The sequence below is a fragment of the Pelophylax lessonae genome, assembly GCF_965119305.1.
Source record: "Pelophylax lessonae genome assembly, chromosome: 4".
Lineage (NCBI taxonomy): Eukaryota > Metazoa > Chordata > Amphibia > Anura > Ranidae > Pelophylax > Pelophylax lessonae.
This window is the reverse complement of record NC_138771.1, coordinates 282,355,428-282,374,329: the sequence shown is the minus strand read 5'-3', so window position 1 is coordinate 282,374,329 and position 18,902 is coordinate 282,355,428. Positions and strand designations below refer to the sequence as shown.

At 42.1% G+C, this 18,902-nt stretch overlaps 1 protein-coding gene across 1 annotated transcript in view; it reads right to left on the bottom strand.

The window, feature by feature from the left end:
- The window catches only part of CEP290 (centrosomal protein 290), a 255,158-nt gene that overhangs the window by 179,440 nt on the left and 56,816 nt on the right, over positions 1-18,902 (bottom strand). The window contains exons 17-18 of the mRNA XM_082255322.1: positions 11,535-11,647; positions 3,415-3,499 (exon numbers count right to left, since the gene is read on the bottom strand). Of these exons, the coding sequence (XP_082111448.1) occupies positions 3,415-3,499; positions 11,535-11,647 (198 nt within the window). The remainder of the gene's footprint in view (positions 1-3,414; positions 3,500-11,534; positions 11,648-18,902) is intronic.

Here is an 18,902-nt window from a genome sequence, read left to right as displayed (position 1 = left end):
TCAATACCTGCCATTGCCAGAAGGTTTGCTGTGTCTCCCAGCACAGTCTCAAGAGCATGAATGAGTTTCCAGGAGACAGGCAGTTACTCTAGGATCTGCTCCTTTGTGCAAGGAGGAATATGATGAGCACTACCAGAGCCCTACAAAATGACCTCCAGCAGACCACTGGTGTGAATGTCTCTGACCAAACAATCAGTTGTCAGGCATGCATATAAGCACATAGGGGCCTTACAAACTGCTGAGTACCATTTTGAGTTGCTGCAATGAAATTTCAGCAAAATGGATTAGCCTGCTGCATCATTTTTTTTACTTTGATTTTCGGGGTGTCTTTGGATTCAGCCCTCTGTAGGTTGATAATTTTAATGTCCTTAAAATGTTGTTGCATCCTATCATTCCTAACACATTACTTAGTCCATATCAGTATAGATATCCTGCATTATATTTTTCCCCATTCAGATCTGATGTGTTTTCAAAGTGTTCCTTTCATTTTTTTGAGCAGTGTATAAACAGTTTAGGGCAGTTTCAGAGCATGTCACTGGCATAGTGCCAGAGGTTGCAGGCGTCGCCATTGCAACCTGGCCTCGTGCTCCAGGGCCCATGGACAGGAGGGGCGTCATATACACGAGCCAATCCCCTCTGTTTTCTTCCTGTAGCCACTGCTTCTACTCCTCTCCCTTCCGCAGGCATTCAGCAGCTGCAGGAGGAAAGTGGAGGGAATCAGTTTTGGTATAGGTCACTCCTCCTGTCTGGGTTACTTATCTCTGCTGCTGACTGGACCCCCTGCGTGCTCCCCTGCAGCCCTGCTGGCGGCTACTGCTGCTCAGGATAGAGAATAGGGAAGGGTCTGGTAAATATGTATTTTACCAGCCCCTTCCTTTTCTGAAAGAACACAGTGATCGATCGGTACCAATCATCCATTGTCTCCATTCATAACTGAAGCATAGTCAACTGTGTTGACTATTCTTCAGCTTGTGGATGAATGAAAACTTCTATACAGAGCTATTCCTGTTCATTCATTCTGTGCTGCTGAGGATGCAAAGATGGAAATTGTGTCCTCAATCTCCTTTCTGTGTCTCTGTGAGACATCAGGGACTGGTTTAAGCCCCAACAGGGCTGCTAAAAAAGATCCATCAAATAAAAAAAAAATTTCAAAAGGATTAATAAATAAAATAGTAAAAAAACAAATACCAAAGATAAAAAAATTACTAACACTGTCCACTGCCCTACTGGCACTGTCCACTGCCCTACTGCCACTGTCCATACATCATCCACTGCTCTACTAACACTGTCCACTTTTAGGGTAGGCTAAGATTATATTTTTATAGTGCCGTTTGTTATATTTTTTCAAGTTTTTCTTACTATTTATTTAGGCTTTCTTAGTTAATTACGTAAAAATAGGGCACAAAATCCAGGTGATCTTTACTATGCTACGCCTCTGGAGCATGTGAAACAGTACGACCATTTCTAAATCCCCCTTGGCCCATAGTGGAATGCCTCTGCATCCCCACTGTGTCATTTTTGTGGAGAGCGATAGGTCCTATGTAATATGAAAAGCGGATTATGTTTTTGAGTGGGGGATAGACAGCACAACAGACAAAATATCAGACCATTCTGCATCCAAAATTGAGCCCATATCAGTTTCCAAGGCCCTTCTTGCATGAGGAAAGATTCTACACATTTTGTAGCACTAATGTTTTGAAAACTGTAGAAGTAAAACTTTTTCCTTTTTCTCTTTTTAGTAGCTGTGTGTGTAAATAGGAGGGTGTCAGTATATCTCTATATGCGGTTGTTTCTGTAGTTCTGAATAACTGTGGTTGTTTCACAATGTTGTTGAGTATTAGGTAAATGATTCCCAGTGTATGATCAGTTTCACCAGGTCCATATTTTATCCTGCATGTGTAGGGTGGGTATGGTAGGCATCAAATAGGGAACAAAAATGGCTGGCAATGAGAAGCAATACAGTGTAGCCCCATGGAAAGGATTTACATCTACTTTAATAGAATTTGGCATTTGTTATTATGACACCTTGCTTACATGAAAAGTGTCTACAATAACCATGTAGCTTGAAGAGCATAGTGCAAAATGTGAATTGCACTTAGACGCAGTAACAAAAAATAAAATGTACATGTTTGTCACACCACACAAGGCAGCCCTAAACTCAATCATATGTTAGAATTGCTGGTTATCTTATAGGAAAAGTGTGTGTATATTTATCCTCACATATATATATATATAGTTGAAATAAAAAGAAAAAAAAAAAAAAAAAAACATACGACACCACAAAGTTACTAATTCACTCGCCTCGACTAGTGCAACTCCCTCGTCATTGGCTTACCTTTAAAGAGAAAGTAGACCCTCCTCTGCAAGTTGTACCTATAGGTAAGCCTATGATAAGGCTTACCTATAGGTACTGTAAATATCTCCTAAACATGTACCGTTTAGGAGATATTTACCTTACATGCAGCCAGTGACGTCACTGGCGCATGCGCTCTGAAGGAACGGCCGCTGGTGCCGTTTCTTCAGAGCCCCGTGCCGTGACTGTCGGCTACCGCGCGCGTGCGTGGGAGTGACGTCACCGCGGCTCTGGCCAATCAGATGGCCGGATGCCGCGATCCCAGAAGACGGGCGACTGGACGTGTCGTCCGTCATACAGGTAAGCGGGCGGGACGGCGGGGGCTCGTTCTAAGGTGAGTATTTCATAATGAGCTAGTATGCGATGCATACTAGCTCATTATGGGTTTGTCTTTCAGGTTGCAAAAAAAAAAAAATTCAGTTCTATTCAGTCCAGCATCAATGCTGCTGCCAGGCGCATCCACCTTACCAACCGCTCAGTGTCTACTACCCTCTCTGTCAATTCCTCAATTGGCTGCCACTCACTCAACAAATTCATTTCAAAATATTGACAATAATTTACAAAGCCATCCACAATTTGGCCCCCCAGCAACATCACTAACCTAGTCTCAAAATGCAAACCAAATTGTTCTCTTCATTCCTCCCAAGACCTTCTTCTCTTCTAGTTCCCACGTCACCTCCTCCCATGCTCGACCCCAGGACTTCCCCCGAGCCTCTCCCATCCTTTGGAACTTTCTACCGCAATTTGTCCAACTATCTCCTACTCTGTCAGCTTTTAGGCAGTCCCTGAAAACCTCTCTCTTCAGAGAAGCCTCTTCTGCCTCCACCTAACAACTGTGCTTTTATTTTCACCATCAGCTCATCCCCCCAGCTATTACCTTTTGTATCACTTGACCCTCCGTCTTCTAGATTGTAAGCTATAACAAACAGGGATCTTTGATTCCCTCTGCATTGAATTGTATCATAACTGTACTGTTTTCCCAAATGTTGTAAAGCATTGTGCTAACTGTTGGTGCTATCTAAATCCTGTATAATAATAATAACAATAATAAGAATACTTACATTTGGATTTTAATTCAACAACAACAGTTTTGCTTCTTTCAAGTTCTCTTTCTTTGTTATTCAATTCTTTTGACAAAAGGTCGTTCTGAAAAGAAAAATACATAATTAAAAAAAAAAAAAAATTGCATGAGCACTGGGCTCCTCCAGTAAGGTGCAAATGAATCTAGCTGGAGGGCCTTAAACTCACTATACACATTACTATGGGAATATTTACTAAAATTGGAGAGTGCAAAATTGGGTGCAGTTCTGCATAGTAACCAATGAACTTCCAGATGTTATTGTCAAAGCTGAGTTCAACAAACTGAAGTTTCCCTCTCAGGGCCTAGCACTATTCAGCCTTGGTCTAGAGCAGTGATGGCGAACCTTGGCACCCCAGATGTTTTGGAACTACATTTCCCATGATGCTCATGTACTCTCCAGTGTAGCTGAGCATCATGGGAAATGTAGTTCCAAAACATCTGGGGTGCCAAGGTTGGCCATCACTGGTCTAGAGGGTTATAATCCCAGGTCCAGGAAAGTCTTGGCGCATATTTTATTTGCAACTAGAATTACAATTGCTGCTAATTGGCGCTCTACTACTCCTCCTCACTTAGCAGTAATTAAAAACAGAGTGTCCACCCAATGTGAGATGGAAAAATTGTTGGCGTTTAACAACGGCAGAGAGGCCACCTTCCTGAAACAATGGCAGGTCTGGTTGAATCAATCCTCTAACATAATATAGCTACACTGGAAATTTCGACAATTGTGTTGATATATCCAAAACATTTATTTTTTACCTAAGCTTAGTGGCAATGCCCCTTCCCCCCCCCCCCCACCTGTCCCTCCCTCTACCCCCCCTCCCCGGCCCCCACCTATGCTCTACTTCTTCACTCCTTGGCCCTGGGTCTGTTGTATAGGTAGTGGCGACACCTGTACACCTGTATGGTATAGGTCTGGTCTGATCCCTCACAGTTTGCACCCATTAGGGGTGAGGGCTTTGGACGATTAAGTGCACTCAGCTAGACCCTCTCTGAGGAAGTCATTATGATGTGTAGTTCCTGTATTTGAAATATGGGTTTTATGTTTTACTCTCTTCTAATCGCAGGGCGACATTTACTACATTTCCATGTTAATTGTTCCTATACAGCTGTACTGTACCCATCTGTGTTACCCAAGTTATTGATGGAATCTTCTTGCATAATTGACAGTGTTTTGTATGAACGTCCTGCTATGCCTGACTCGGCTTCTTGTTATCCTATGTATATGGATCTACTGTTGTATGTTTATACCTGCTTTTTTTTCTTCAATAAAAATCTATTGAAACAAACTGAAGTTAAAGGCTAGTTAGCTAATATGCACAGCTGCACCAGATTCTGAGTGCTCCCATTTTAGTAAATCTCCCCCAATGTGATTATAAAATCTTTGTATAATCTCTTTTAGACATCCAAAATTATGTAATATGAGGACCTGCCTAATCTATACAAATATTGCAAAGTCAATAAAGCAGGCTCTTATACTGCATAGTTGATAGAAGATATAAAGGAGATTGCAGTTATATTGCAATATGTATTTGTATAATTATTTATTTTTATTGCTATTAAACAACAAAGACATATAAGAATATAAAACAAATAAATAAATAAAAGAGAAAGGGAAAAAAAACGGGACAAAGGAAGCAAAACAATACCTTCTGAGCATCAGACAGACACAAAAAGTCACAATGTGTATTAATCCATAAATCACAAAGTCATATATAAAAAAATTCAAACAAAAAAATGAGAAGTATTCCTGTTGAGAATCTGACTCTAACTACTGTATATACTTGCATAATCCTTCAATATAGATTATTTCCAAACCCATAATATTACATAGTTGTTTCATTTGTCTGTTTAAGTTTGTTAATGATTCAGACTGATCCATGCTTTAAGGCCCCTTTTACACAAGCGGACCATTCAGATCCAAGGAAAGGGGGGAGAGATTGGCGCAATCGGAATGCACGAGCTGCTGTAGTAGTCTAGATATGGGCAAATGCAAATGAAAATGAAAAGGTTACGGTGGAATTGCTAGATCACTTTGACGGGTGCAGGTTTTAAAGGGTGAAGTAACCCTGTATGGATCCAAAAGAGAGAAGAGAAGACCAAGCGCCAATCTAAGTGTAGCAATGCAAGTATTTAATATCAATTAAAAGAGTGTTACTCATGCACTTTTGTGAGTAACACTGTTTTAATTGATATTAAATACTTGCATTGCTACACTTAGATTGGCGCTTGGTCTTCTCTTCTCTCTTTTAGACCATTCAGATACGCCTGTCCGTTTTTCAGGTGGATCTGAGCGCATGCCCCATGCATCTCTATGGGGCATCGGATGTCAGCTGAGACATGTGCGCTGACATCCGATCCGTCAAATCCGGACGGATGGAAACCCTATTTTCCATCCATCTGGTGGATCGGATGAAAACGGACAGACAGGCCGTTCTCATCCGATTCCCCCATAGAGAAAAATGGGGACCTGACAGCTCTGTCTCCGCACACAGCGCGGAGACACAGCTGCCATCCGCCTGTCCTGCTGAGAAAAACGGAGTCCACTGACGGACTACCGTGTGTGAAAGGGGCCTAAAGCAGACATTTAGGGGACTACAACAAAGAAATAAATAAATAAATAAAATAAAACACTTGTCTGATAAGCCGTGGACAGAGCTGGTCAGTTCCCATACTGTACTAGTTTCAGAACTACTTCACTTACAGCAAAATAAAACAAATTTAATATCACTGCCCTGGAGGTAGCATCTAGCCAGCAATGGAGTAGTTTCCTACATTAGTAGGACCTTCCCCAAGATACAGTATTTGTGTATCTACGTAAACATGTTGATAAAAGGCAACCTTTGAAATTCCCACAGTGAGAACCGATGGGTATTTTTTTTTTTTTTTATAACTCATCTTTGCTGTATTTGCATTCCTTACTCTATAGCAGGGATTCCCAAACTATGGCCCTACAGCTGTTGCAGAACTACACATCCCAGAGGCATTGTAAAACTCTGGCTTTCACATACATGACTAGGCATGATGGGAATTGTAGTTCCTGAACAGCTGGAGGGCCATAGTTCGGGAATCCCTGCTCTATAGTATACTGTAAATGAAGATAATAAAGGGCACTGCATTTTACTCTTTACATCCCTTCGTTCTTTCTTAGAGGTCATAAAATGAAGTAATACAAACACGACAATATATGCACACAAAAAATAAAAATAGGGAGGGAAAGAAAGAGGGGAATAATGTATGTTAATGTCTTTTCCCATATTCATTCATAATCTGTAATAAAGATATTGAACAACATAGCCTTAGAGTCGGTTCACACTAAGGCGACACGACTCCTTACTACTTTAGGGGCGTCTTGTGCATTACCATGCACCACGACTTCGGAGCGACTTGCAGGGACTTCACATAATAGAAGTTTATGCAAGTCACTCCGAGGTCGCCCTGAAGTGGTACAGGACCCTTTTACTTGTGTCGCTCCTATTAGAACGGGTCCTGTAGCAGTCAATGGACCGCGACCGACCGCAACTTGTCAGGCTGACAAGTCGCCTGACAAGTCGCGCTAGTGTGGACCAGCTCTTAGAAATAGCCATCTGCATGGAGTGAATCACTTGATAATACCACTGCAGGTACAGTAATATTAGCCATTAAATCACTATAGGTCAGATGGAGAAAAACTGACAATTCTAATTTCCTAAGGACCAAAATAGCAATAAAAATTGGACTTATGCTGAATCTACTCTACATTCATTACTGTAAATATAAATATAATTTTAAAGTGATATGTTCTCAGAAGAACTAATCCCTGACAAATCTCGTTACAATAATCTTTATCGTTACTTCTCTAAAATGTTTTCATAATTTATCTATTTAGAATTTGAAAATCTGATACACAACTATACTGTTTAGGAATAGGATGGGTGGAGTTTTTTCTTTTTTTTTTCAAATTCTTTATTTAACAATAAAGTGTCCCATAAACCACAGCCAGATATGGCTAATTGCAGGATTATATAACAGGATACAGCCAAGGGACGAAGAAAAAATGCAATACTTTGAACCAAATACGATATTGCAGAAGAATAACAAGCACAAATCATCTATAGGAGAGAACCATAGGGAAGCCTGAATTAAAAGCACACTTCCATAAAGGGCAAGGGGTCATATAAAGGCAATTTCTCAAATAGCTACCAAATAGCTGATGGTAACATGAAACTCTTCGAGGTGGGACCTGCAGAAGACCCCTTAGATGTAGAGGAGAGCTTCCTTATACTGTGTCTCTCTCTCCATTGTATAGATGGGTGGATTTTTTAACAATTTGTCACTCTTCATTTGTTTTATATGTTTTCTCTTTAAAGTATTAATAAAGATTATTGTAAAGACATCAGTCAGGGATTCATTATTCTTCTGGAAACACATCACTATACAATTATATTTATATTTACAGTAATGAATGTGGAGTAGGTTGAGCCTAAGTTCAATTTCTATTGCTATTTTGGTATTTAGGCTTTTAGCTGCATTCAATAAATGAGGTAGAATTGTTTTCTTTTATATTTTGAGACTGAAATTTTGGTTTTATGAAACAGAACAACCAACCCATGGAACATATGGGAGGGAAATAGATGTGATCTTGTCCGCCAGTGAAAGAATTGTCCTCCAATATGGAGAAATCAGAGGACAATACCACAATATAAGAGACAGTGTCCCCTCTTCTTTTATACATCTTCAACATAAGAGAGAAGCCTGCTGGTCCCATTTATTTATAAGCACTGGGGTAAAATGCTACCTGGTCAACAATTTAAAATTACTCTCTGCCGTAGAAGAATTTATAGGAGATGAATGAACTTGTTCCAATACTTTCTTTGTTTTATCTGGGGACAAACTTTGTTCTAGTTCTCCCTCTCAAATGACTATGTATTTAAAAAGGGACTGTATGGTAAAAAGCAAGTAGGGGTTTATACAGAGTTGAGATGCGGTGGGTAAGATCACTGGCATGGACACATAACTTTTACTTTAGATATACGTCTTCCACAGAGTCGTTTTGAGAGGCTTTTAATAAAACCAGAGACTTGATTTGATCTCTAGAAATCCAGTGGGCACATACCCAATTTTGTTCTACATTCTTGTAGACTAAGGATAGATGTACTCAACATCATGTGATGTAGCCGAAGTGTATCATCCATTTTAAAGTATAGGATTGCAGACCTGTCTAACCCTAATAAAAAAATTAGGGTTAGCAGTTCCAGACATCAAAGGTAAATTTGTCACCCATTGATTATTTTGCCACAATGTATCCCACAACTTTAAAGTATATTTAAATAATAAGGCTGTTGATGTAGCAAGCTTTATGCACAGTTTCTGTAAAGCAAATTACCCATGTCCTGATCCATATGATACTCCTCAATTTCTTGTTCAATAGGTTTACTGGATTTTACATGTTACAAATAACATTAGGATACTCCTCAATTTCAACCCACAACATTTTAGTCTTCCCATAATGCCAATCCAGTATTCTAGATAATATGACTGCTTGGCTAGATTTTCAGAATTCTGGCACACCTTACCTCCCAAAATCCTTTTGTCTGGTCAGTAATTGATAACGTAGTCTGGGTTTACAACTTATGTGTATTTTAACTTAACAGCATATGAATTTGTTGTTCTGAAATGCTATTTCTATTCCCTTTATATTTTTTGTGAGTTTAAGGGTCCTTAAGGGTCCGCCTGTGAGTTTTTTAGGCGGACCTGATCGGATCCGCCATGCATCCCTAGGGAGCAGCAGATGTCAGCGGAGACATCTCCGCTGACACCCACTGACATCCACATCCGATCCTATTTTCCATCCGTCCAGCGGATCGGATGGGATCGGATGAGAACTGACAGGCGGTCCGTTCTCATCCGATTCCCCATAGAGAGCACCTCCCTGACACCTCCCTCTCCGCACACAGTCCGGAGACAGAGCTGTCATCCGCCTGCTCAGCGGGGATTGGCAGATCGATCCCCACTGAACAGAGAACGGAGCTCATCGGAAGGCGGATTGTGTGAAAGAACCCTAAAAGATATTGCACAATCTATAATTTCCTGTAAAAATTGCTCCGGCATACAATGACGACCACGCATGTGACCTCCGAGATCATATGCTGGACAGAGCGGTATCACCCGGGTGTCACTTACGGCAAGTGGGTGAGAGACGGATCGGTATCGGGTGGGTGGGAGATGGAGCAGGTGAGAGACCCAGCAGTATTGAGTGGATGCCGAACGGAGTGGTATCACCCGGGTATCACCTATGTATGGCAAGTGGGGGAGAGATACCGATCTGCCAGCAGATCTGCTAATGTGGATTTGCTTATATCTTTCATTTTTACGTATGTGAGTGGCATGTTCGATAACATTTGTAAATGGAATTATGCTATGTGACATCATTTTACCCTTACATGAGCATCACCACCTAATGGTTGGAGGAGGAGAAGACTAGTCTCGGACCCTGACATATATCGGTATCGGCAACGAAAAACTCATATCGGTCGATCCCTAAGAAAAAGCCAGTGCCGTACCTCGTGGCATTGGACTGTTGAAGCAGAAGTATTTTGGACTTTAGTTCATCTTTAAGGAGGGGGCTGAGAATGTTTATCAAATTAACCCTGCCTGCACTTCGCTGGTAGCCATTAGCAGCTGTAAACCAGATTTAAGCACTATCAGTCCTGACGAAGTGTTAAAAAACTCAAGCCTTAGATTTTGCATTGTATGGTAATGAGGGGAAACTGTCTGTCCCCACTTTGTGACTCCACTGTCATTTTGAAATTGTTTATAGTAGAAACAACTAGAAAAGTAACAAACCTAGAAAAAAAAAAAAAGGTAAGCTGGGTAAAAAGGGAGCACCTTGCAAATAGTGCAGTTTTCTCAAACTTGATGGTAAAAGTGGAAATACACTTTAAGGTAAACAAATAATGAGAGAGATAGATGAAGGCTGTCATTGCTGGACTTCTAAAAATATTGGTACACAAACTTTTATGCTGTTGCAATGGGTTATTGACCATTGGAGAGATCTGTCAATGCGCTCTTCTCCCCCCTGCACTGACACAGGGGAGCTGTTAGGAATGAGTTCACCTGCTGGTGGCACTGTGCTGCTCTGGGCTGATTGCTGCAGTTCCAGTGTCCACCAGCAGGTGTCTCTCAGAAGGCAGCAGGCTGCTATGATTACTTACACCTGTATTCAGCTGCCAGGTGGCTATTTAAGGCTGCTCCTCCCTTTCCCAAGTGTGTCACTATTCTGATTGCCTTCTTGTTACCAGAGCCCTGTTCCTGCGATCCTGATCCTTAGCCATATCTTTCCTGTACCCCTCTGCCTTGCTCTTGCTTTCTGTCTTGTTTGCCCGCTTCTTTGCATCCCTTTTACCCTTGTCCCTTATATTGTAAATATTTGTAGATAGTCAGTTCTTAGGTTCTTTAGTTATTTTTGTCGTTGGTTTTGCTTGCTGGTATTATCTATGTTCACTGGTTGCTGTATTTTCTTGTTTGTATGTTTCACTGTAAATAAATATCACTATCTACATTGTTTGGTCTCAGTTTCCATGTGTAGCTACATGTGTCTGGTCTCCCTAGCTACTGCTGAACCGTGACAGGAGCAAGATCATGTGACCAGACTGGAGTGGGCTGAAAATCAGTAAGTATATACATCTTTTTCACACAGGCTCTTACACTTGAGTCTTGGATACAATAGGTGAATCTTACTCTTCCCTATAAGAAGCGCATATACATACATACATAAAGGATGTCCCACTAAATATAACAAAATATGGGGCAGATGGCTAGAATCACCAGACAAGTGTATCTAAATGACCTATTGTTGAATGCTTAGGGGTGTGATCGTGGATTCCATACAAATTGATAGGGCACTTGATTGTTACATAACCAAAAGACAATAGCCTTATGTATCTTTGACCTGTATCGGTTTATAGTTTCATCTTCTTTATACAAGCCTTTGTTGACTCACTTACATGTAGTATTTGGCTCCTGCGACAATGTACTATGGACTTGTTTATTACCTGTATCAATAAAGTTATTTTTGAATGTGAAAAAAGGAAGGCTCTTTAAAGATTTACAGGATATTCTTACCTTCTCCCTAATTTCACCTGTTTTATCCAGGACAACAAAACTGGAGTCTCTCTGTCTAGAACTGGGGTCTGCAGTGGGACTTCCATTTAAGAACAAGTCATCAGCTGTTAACCCTGAAATGAAAATACACGTAGTAATTAAAGTGGTTATAAAGTCAGAAGATTTTTTGTGCAGCTATGGGGGCACTCGGTGGGGGAGCCAGACGAGCTGGCGGGGGACCTAAGAAGACAGGAGGATAAGGGCTGCGCTATGCAAAAAAATTACTCAGAGTAGGTGAGTATAAGTCCCAGTTCACACTACCGCGACTTGTCAGGCGACCTGTCAGCCTGACAAGTCGCGGTCCATTCAGTGCTACGGGAACCATTCTAATAGGAGCAACTCAAGTCGCTCTGACTTTGAAAATAGTTCCTGTACTACTTCGGGGCGACATCAGAGCAACTTGCATTGACTTCAATTATGTGAAGTCCATGCAAGTCGCGCCGAAGGCGCGGTGCACGCGACTTCACAGGTCGTCCCCGAAGTTGTGCCGCGGTAGTGTGAACGGACACTTACAGGTTTGTTATTTTAAAGTAAAAAAACAAAAATAAATGTTTACTATCATTTTAAACCAGGAAATTAATCATAATGGCTGCAAAACATTTTGATGCCACGACATTGGCTTTAAATATAACATTTCATAAATAACCAATGGAAAGGGATTTTTTTTCCAATTCAGTAAGGAGAAGGACCAAATTCTGTAAAACTGATGTCTGTCATGTACAAGTTGTGCATGGAAATAAAATTGGCTCTGTGAGGGGTGTGGTCTGGCTGCAGTCGGTGATGGCCGCCTAGTTCCTCTGCCCTCCTCTGGACCGGGGCACAACAGCAACATACAACGCCGGTATCAGCCGCCTCTATCTCCGGATCAGGGGCCACCGCTTCTGGGACACCCCAGGACATGTCCGTAAGAAAAATAACAACCAGAGATCTTCATGAAGCTGGCTAACTCCCCTGCACAGGATTGGCGCCGAGCAAGAAGGCCTCTCGGCTTTACCTCCGTCTTACACAGAGCCAGACAACCAGTGGGACATGGAGGAAGCTGAATAGCCAGACCCCTACCCCCCTCAACCCCTGGACAGAGGTAGGAGAGCTGCAAAATCCCCTGCTGGGTCACCAGACAAATCTCCTTCTCTCAAGAAGCAGCACTGCGCTGGCGCTGCACATACAGACTCAAGGGACAGCTCCACTAACTCCTGAGCAGCTTTCCCAGCCTAAGAAAGCACCAATGTCAATGCTAGGCTCACTACAGGCTGACCTGCAAAGAGATCTGAAGATGTCCCTTAACCATATCCAGAGCAGAGTAGAAAGCTTAGAAGACTGCACTGACACCATTGAACATCAAAGTCATGTAGTGGCTCAGGCACACAATGCAGCTGTAGACACCCAAGATGACCATGCAGCAGCTACCCACCAAATGCAGCTTAAAAATCGCAGACCTTGAAGACCGCTCAAGGTAGAAGAACTTAAAGTTCAGGGGATAACCAGAGTCTGTTAAACCTGGGGAATTGGTACCATATCTCCAGCAACCTTTCCACATGCTAGTACCTAACCTGTCTGCACACAATATGATCATCGATCGGGCGCATAGAATACAGAAACCTAAGCATCTTCCAGATACTGTCCCTAGGGGCACCTTAGCTCCGAATAATTTCTTTCACACCAAAGATCTATGTACACATTCCCAGCCCCTTACACTGCGATCTCCATATTTAGTGACATCTCAGCCGCCACGGCCCAAGCACGTAAGCGGTTCACTCCAGTCAGCTCAGTTCTGTAGGAAAAACATGTGAAATATCATGTGTGGTTTGAACACCGTTTACATATGTGGGTGTGACTTGCGTATAAGTCTGCTTCTGTGTGCAAGCTCGGAGGGACGGGGCGCTCTAATTTTTTTTTTTTTTCGGTCCCTTTTTGATCACTTTTATTCCCATTACAAAGAATGTAAACATCCCTTGTAATAGAAATAAGCAGGACAGGTCCTCTTTTTAATGTGAGATCTGGGGTCAAAAATACCTCCGATCTCACATCTACACGAAAAAGTAATAAAAAATTAATAATTAAAAAAAAAATGTAATTTCTTTTAACTCAAAAAAAAATAAAATAAAAATAGGCCCTTTAAGGCTGTTGGGCGGAAGTGACGTATTACGTTGCTCCGGTCCTCCAAGGCCATAGAGTCAAGTGGGGGCCATCTTGCCCTCACTCTACTTCCTGCACAGCACTTGAAAGGACTGGATCATTTCCCCCACTACCGACGGGAAAAAGACCAGGAAGCGGCGGGGGGGAGGGGGGAATCACATCTCCCTCCGCCCATAAAAGTGATCCTGCAGCGAATCCACCGCTGGGACCAATTTTATGTTAAAGAGGACTGCCGGCTGTGTAGAGAAATACCAGGGTTATGGCAGCTATCTGCTGCCATAACTCTGGTATTTAACGTCAAAGTAGCGACAGGCGGTCCAGAAGTGGTTAATGGAATACATGTATACCAAAGCACATCTACAGACATCCAGATTCTTCAGCCAGTGGGAACCATGGCTTAAAGATATAAGAAGTAACTCTCTTCCCTAAATTGGCCTCATAATGCCTGTAACCATGACCCTCTGAATCTGGTTACATCTACTTTTTTCTCTTTTTTTTCTCCTTTACACCCATCTTGGCTGGCCCTGTCAACAGTTGAGCCAAATGGTGCACTGCCTTACAATGAGTTTAGATAATCAATAACAAGTTAGTCATATCACTTGTATATACATCCTAACTTTAAGGTGTGTCCCCAGGTGTGGCCTCCTGACACTGCATAGGTGTCACTCCTATTTTCCTAACTCACATTGCCTACGTTGTCACTCTACTCCTCCCTACTGACCCTAGGCAATGTCACAATGGCCCATCTATAGGGAGCCACTTCTCGCTAAGAATGTCCATTGTCACTTATAATAATATTTGTACCTCCCTATGCTGGTCTGTTTCGACTACATATTTACTGGATATTACACAATGTCATAATTGTGACTTTTGTACTACTTATGTTATGTTATATTGTTCTCATGCCTTCTCTTTGGGGTATATTGCTGTATTACTGGAAAAGCCAATGAAAATTTTGTGACATATTTATATATAAAGTATTCAATAATATTTAGTACTACGAAAAAGAGAATACAGTAGGAAAAAGTATTTTTTTGTTTGTGCACTTTTGTAGCATCACGGGACACAGAGCAGGCTATATATATATATATAACTATCTGGGTTATGTTACTTATAAGTGAATGGACACTGGCAGACCAAAAAAAAAGAAAACAGACAGGAAGTCCCTCTCTATATAACCCCTCCCATACAGGAAGTACCTGAGTTTTTTCACCAGTGTCTTAAAGGTGATGGGCATTGTAGTTTAGCTTTCGCTGAGTCTCATGTTATGGTCTCGAGTCAGTTCTTTGAGAATCAGGGACAGATTAAAAACTGCTATATGCTAAAATAATTGGTACACGAGCCTCGCAAAAGAAGATAGAAGACTCAGCAAGGTTTTGCCTGTAATGTGACCTCTTGTGGCTGCTGTACAGGGTCAAGGCAGTGGACCCAGAAAATTGAAAAGGGCATCCAGTCCTTGAAGGTCCTTAAGTGACAAAAACCGCTGTGATGGGTGAAGATTGGGTTCCTAGTTGCCTATGGTAAGCCCTGCGGAGAGATGGGTAAGTGAAGCCCCTTTATTTTCTACAAATGGGGATGCAAGTTGTCTCCCCTGATTACTTATGCAACGATCAGCTGTCAGCCTTGGTGATGGATTAACGTTTTTGCATGTGTTCGGTTTGACCCACTAGGGGGCATTAAAACCAAGGCTTGACCCCATGGCTGCAGAATGGTAGAGGGGACATGGAGGCCTGCAGGCTTGTGGACTCATTTCCTGTGTCTTCCGCCAGTTCCTGGGCCTCCAGGTGGCGGATTTTGCGTGGGAGCGCACAAATGCGGCTTTGGGCCGACGCACCTGGCGCGGACAAAGCCACACATGCTTAGTGGGGGGGTGCGTGCTGCTAACATGCACAAGGCTTCGTGCATGCCCAGTGAAGCCCGAAAGAAGACGACAGGTATCCTATTTAAGGAGGTTTCTGCCTGCACGTGGAGCTTCCGGGAAGCCGCAGCTGGGACACAGAGCAGGCTATCCATTTATCTATTTGGGCACGGGAGTCCTTACTTGTGTATGGCTGGTAGGCTAAGCAGAGTTGTTGCATAAGTTCTCAAGGCCTGTAAAAGCGATTTTTTTTTTTACTAAGATCACACCCCTGGTTGGGAGGTTCTTTGCTTAATGGGATTCTGTGTTTACAAATCCTAGTGTATTCTGCTTGCAGCAAGTAATGACTTCCAGAAAGCGTGTGGGGGAGGTACTATAGGCAAAGGCACATGTGCACTGCCAGCAGCTCGTGAGGAGCCTAGTCTGAACCCCGCTATTGTTTTATCCCTTGAAAGTCCAGAGGCAACGAGGCAATCTGAGCCGCTGCGCCTGTCAGGCATTGTGGCCACTACCAGCGCATCTGAATTAGCCTATGCTACTAAAGATGATCTATCCTCCCTATCCGGGAGATTCTATTACTCATTTTGACACGTAAGCTAGCTTTTGTCATTGCTATCACTTTGACTAAAAGGGTGTGGGAATTGGTGACTCTTTTCTGTAGAGAGCCATATTTAATCCTTCACCACGATAAGGTGGTACTGCGTCCTTTTCCATCCTTTTTGGCGAAGGTTGTTTCTGTTTTTTGTTTAATTCAGGACATTGTTCTGCCCTTCTTTCTCTCATCCTCTTTTGACGGAGAAGAAACGGCTGCATTACTTGGATGTGCTACCGGCAGTCAGATACTATCTGGAAAGATCTGCAAGGATCAGGAATTCAGATTGTTTTTTTGTATTACCAGAAGGACCCAAAAAAGGTCAAGCAGCTTCCAAGGCATCTATTTCCCATTGGATTCGCCAATTGGTCATTCAGGCCTTTATCGTGAAGGGTAAAGCTCCTCCTGTCAGGGTAAGAGCTCATTCCACCAGGGGTACAGGAGCCTTCTGGGCATTTTGCCATCAAGAGTCTGTGTGTAGATTTGCAAGGTTCAGAAAATGTTATCAAGTGGAGGTTAGAGCAGCAGAGGATTCGGCATTTGGCTGCAGAGTTTTACAGGTTGCTGTATAAGCTGATGGTGTTTTTTTTTCTTTGTGATGTGTCTCCCTCCCCACAAACTGATTGCGCTGAGATGTCCCAGATAGTTCTAAATATAGCCTGCTCTGTGTCCCGTGATAAAGAATATTGGATTTTTCTCTACAAACTTACCTGTAAAATCCATTTCTTGGAGTACATCACGGGCCACAGAGGTCCCTCCCCTCTTTTGGGGAGTTCATTGCCTGCTAAAAAATGGAGGTACTTCCTGTCCGTTTTTTTTTTGGTCTGCCAGTGTCCATTTACCTATAGGTGGAGTATAACCCAGAAAGTTATGTATATAGCCTGCTCTGTGTCCCTTGATGTACTCCAAGAAATGGATTTGACAGTAAGTATGTAGAAAAAATACAATTTTAAAGAGGGGCAATTTAAACACATTTTTAGCCAGTAAACAACTGTCCTTATCTGAGAAGAAAAAAATACTAGTCTATTGCAGGGCAGTCAACGGAACGCCCCCTTGTTGGCCTGTAAAGCCAGTAGGTACTCCATTTGGTTAAATTACTGTTAAAGAGGAAGTAAACCCTCCTCTGCAAGTTGTACCTATAGGTAAGCCTATGATAAGGCTTACCTATAGGTACTGTAAATATCTCCTAAACATGTACCGTTTAGGAGATATTTACCTTCGATGCATCCAGTGACGTCACTGGCGCATGCGCTATGAAGGAACGGCCGCTCGTGCTGTTCCTTCAGAGCCCTGTGCTGTGACTGTCGGCTCCCGTGCGCAGGAGTGACGTCACCGCGGCTCCGGTCAATCAGATGGCCGGATGCCGCAATCCCGGAAGACGGGCGACTAGACATGTCGCCCGTCATAGAGGAGAGAGGACGGCACGGCGGGGGCTCGTTCTAAGGTAAGTATTTCATAATGAGCTAGTATGCGATGCATACTAGCTCATTATGTATTTCTCTTTCAGAGAAATGTTTTACCGAGTTTACAACCTCTTTAATAAATGCAGCACTATTATAGCCTATCCATGCCGCAGCCTTTATTTGAAAAGGGAACTGGAACAAAAGTATTAAATATTTTACCACTTCCATACTGGGCCTATTCTAGCACTCCTTTCTTACATGTAAAAACCATTATTTTTTTGCTAGAAAATTACTCAGAACCCCCAAACATTATATATTTTTTTTAGCAGTGGCGGTTGTTGCAACTTTTATGTTACATAATATTTGCGCAGGAATTTTTTTAAACAGTCTCATGAATTAAAACAAAAACAAAAAAACAAAGCACTAAAGTTAGCCCAATTTTTTGTATAATGTGAAAGATGATGATATGTTGAGTAAATAGATACCTAACATGTAACACTTTAAAATTTTGCACACACGTGGAATGGCGCTAAACTTCGGTACTTAAAAATCTCCATAGGCTACACCTTAACAGGTTACTAGTTTAGAGCTTCAGAGGAGGTCTTGGGCTTGTTGCTCTCTCTCTAATGTTCACGGTGATACCTCACATATGTGGTTTGAATTCCGTTTACATGTGTGGGCTCGATGTACGTATGCATTCGGGGGCTAATTAACTATAATTTATTTTTATTGTTTATTTAATTTTTTTAATTTTTACACTTTCCATTAAATTTTTTTTATCACTTTTATTCTTATTACAAGGGATGTAAACATCTCTTGTAATAGGAATAAGGCATGACAGGTCCTCTTTATGGAGAAAGTTGGGATCTCTAAGAAAGGAAAGACTGAGACAAAAAAAAAAAAGATCTCAGCCTCTCCAGCCAAGTACCCGGCAGTATTCACAACTGCCAGGCCGGACGTGACGTCATAACTTCACCCCTAGGCCTACAAGAGTCATAGAGACTGCCGGGAACCATCTGGTCCTTGGTATTTTCTATGGTGAACTTCCGCCGCCGGCGGTTTCCTTCTCCGGCTCAGGCATGATTCAGATATCTCCACTCAATGGCCAGGACATCATATGACGTCCTTGGGCTGGAAGTGGTTAAAGAGGAAGAAGTTAATAAATTAGCTTGCAAAACTAGTTAAAAGTAGTGGTGTTTGTCTGGACCCTGGAGTTAGGCTTTAATCACTAACAGGTGACACCAGAGCAGAAGAATATGACATTAACTGCAAATCCAAAGTTCCGAGACATAAAATAACACATTCTGTCTTCCCAGAGTATATACTCATATTATGTAAAT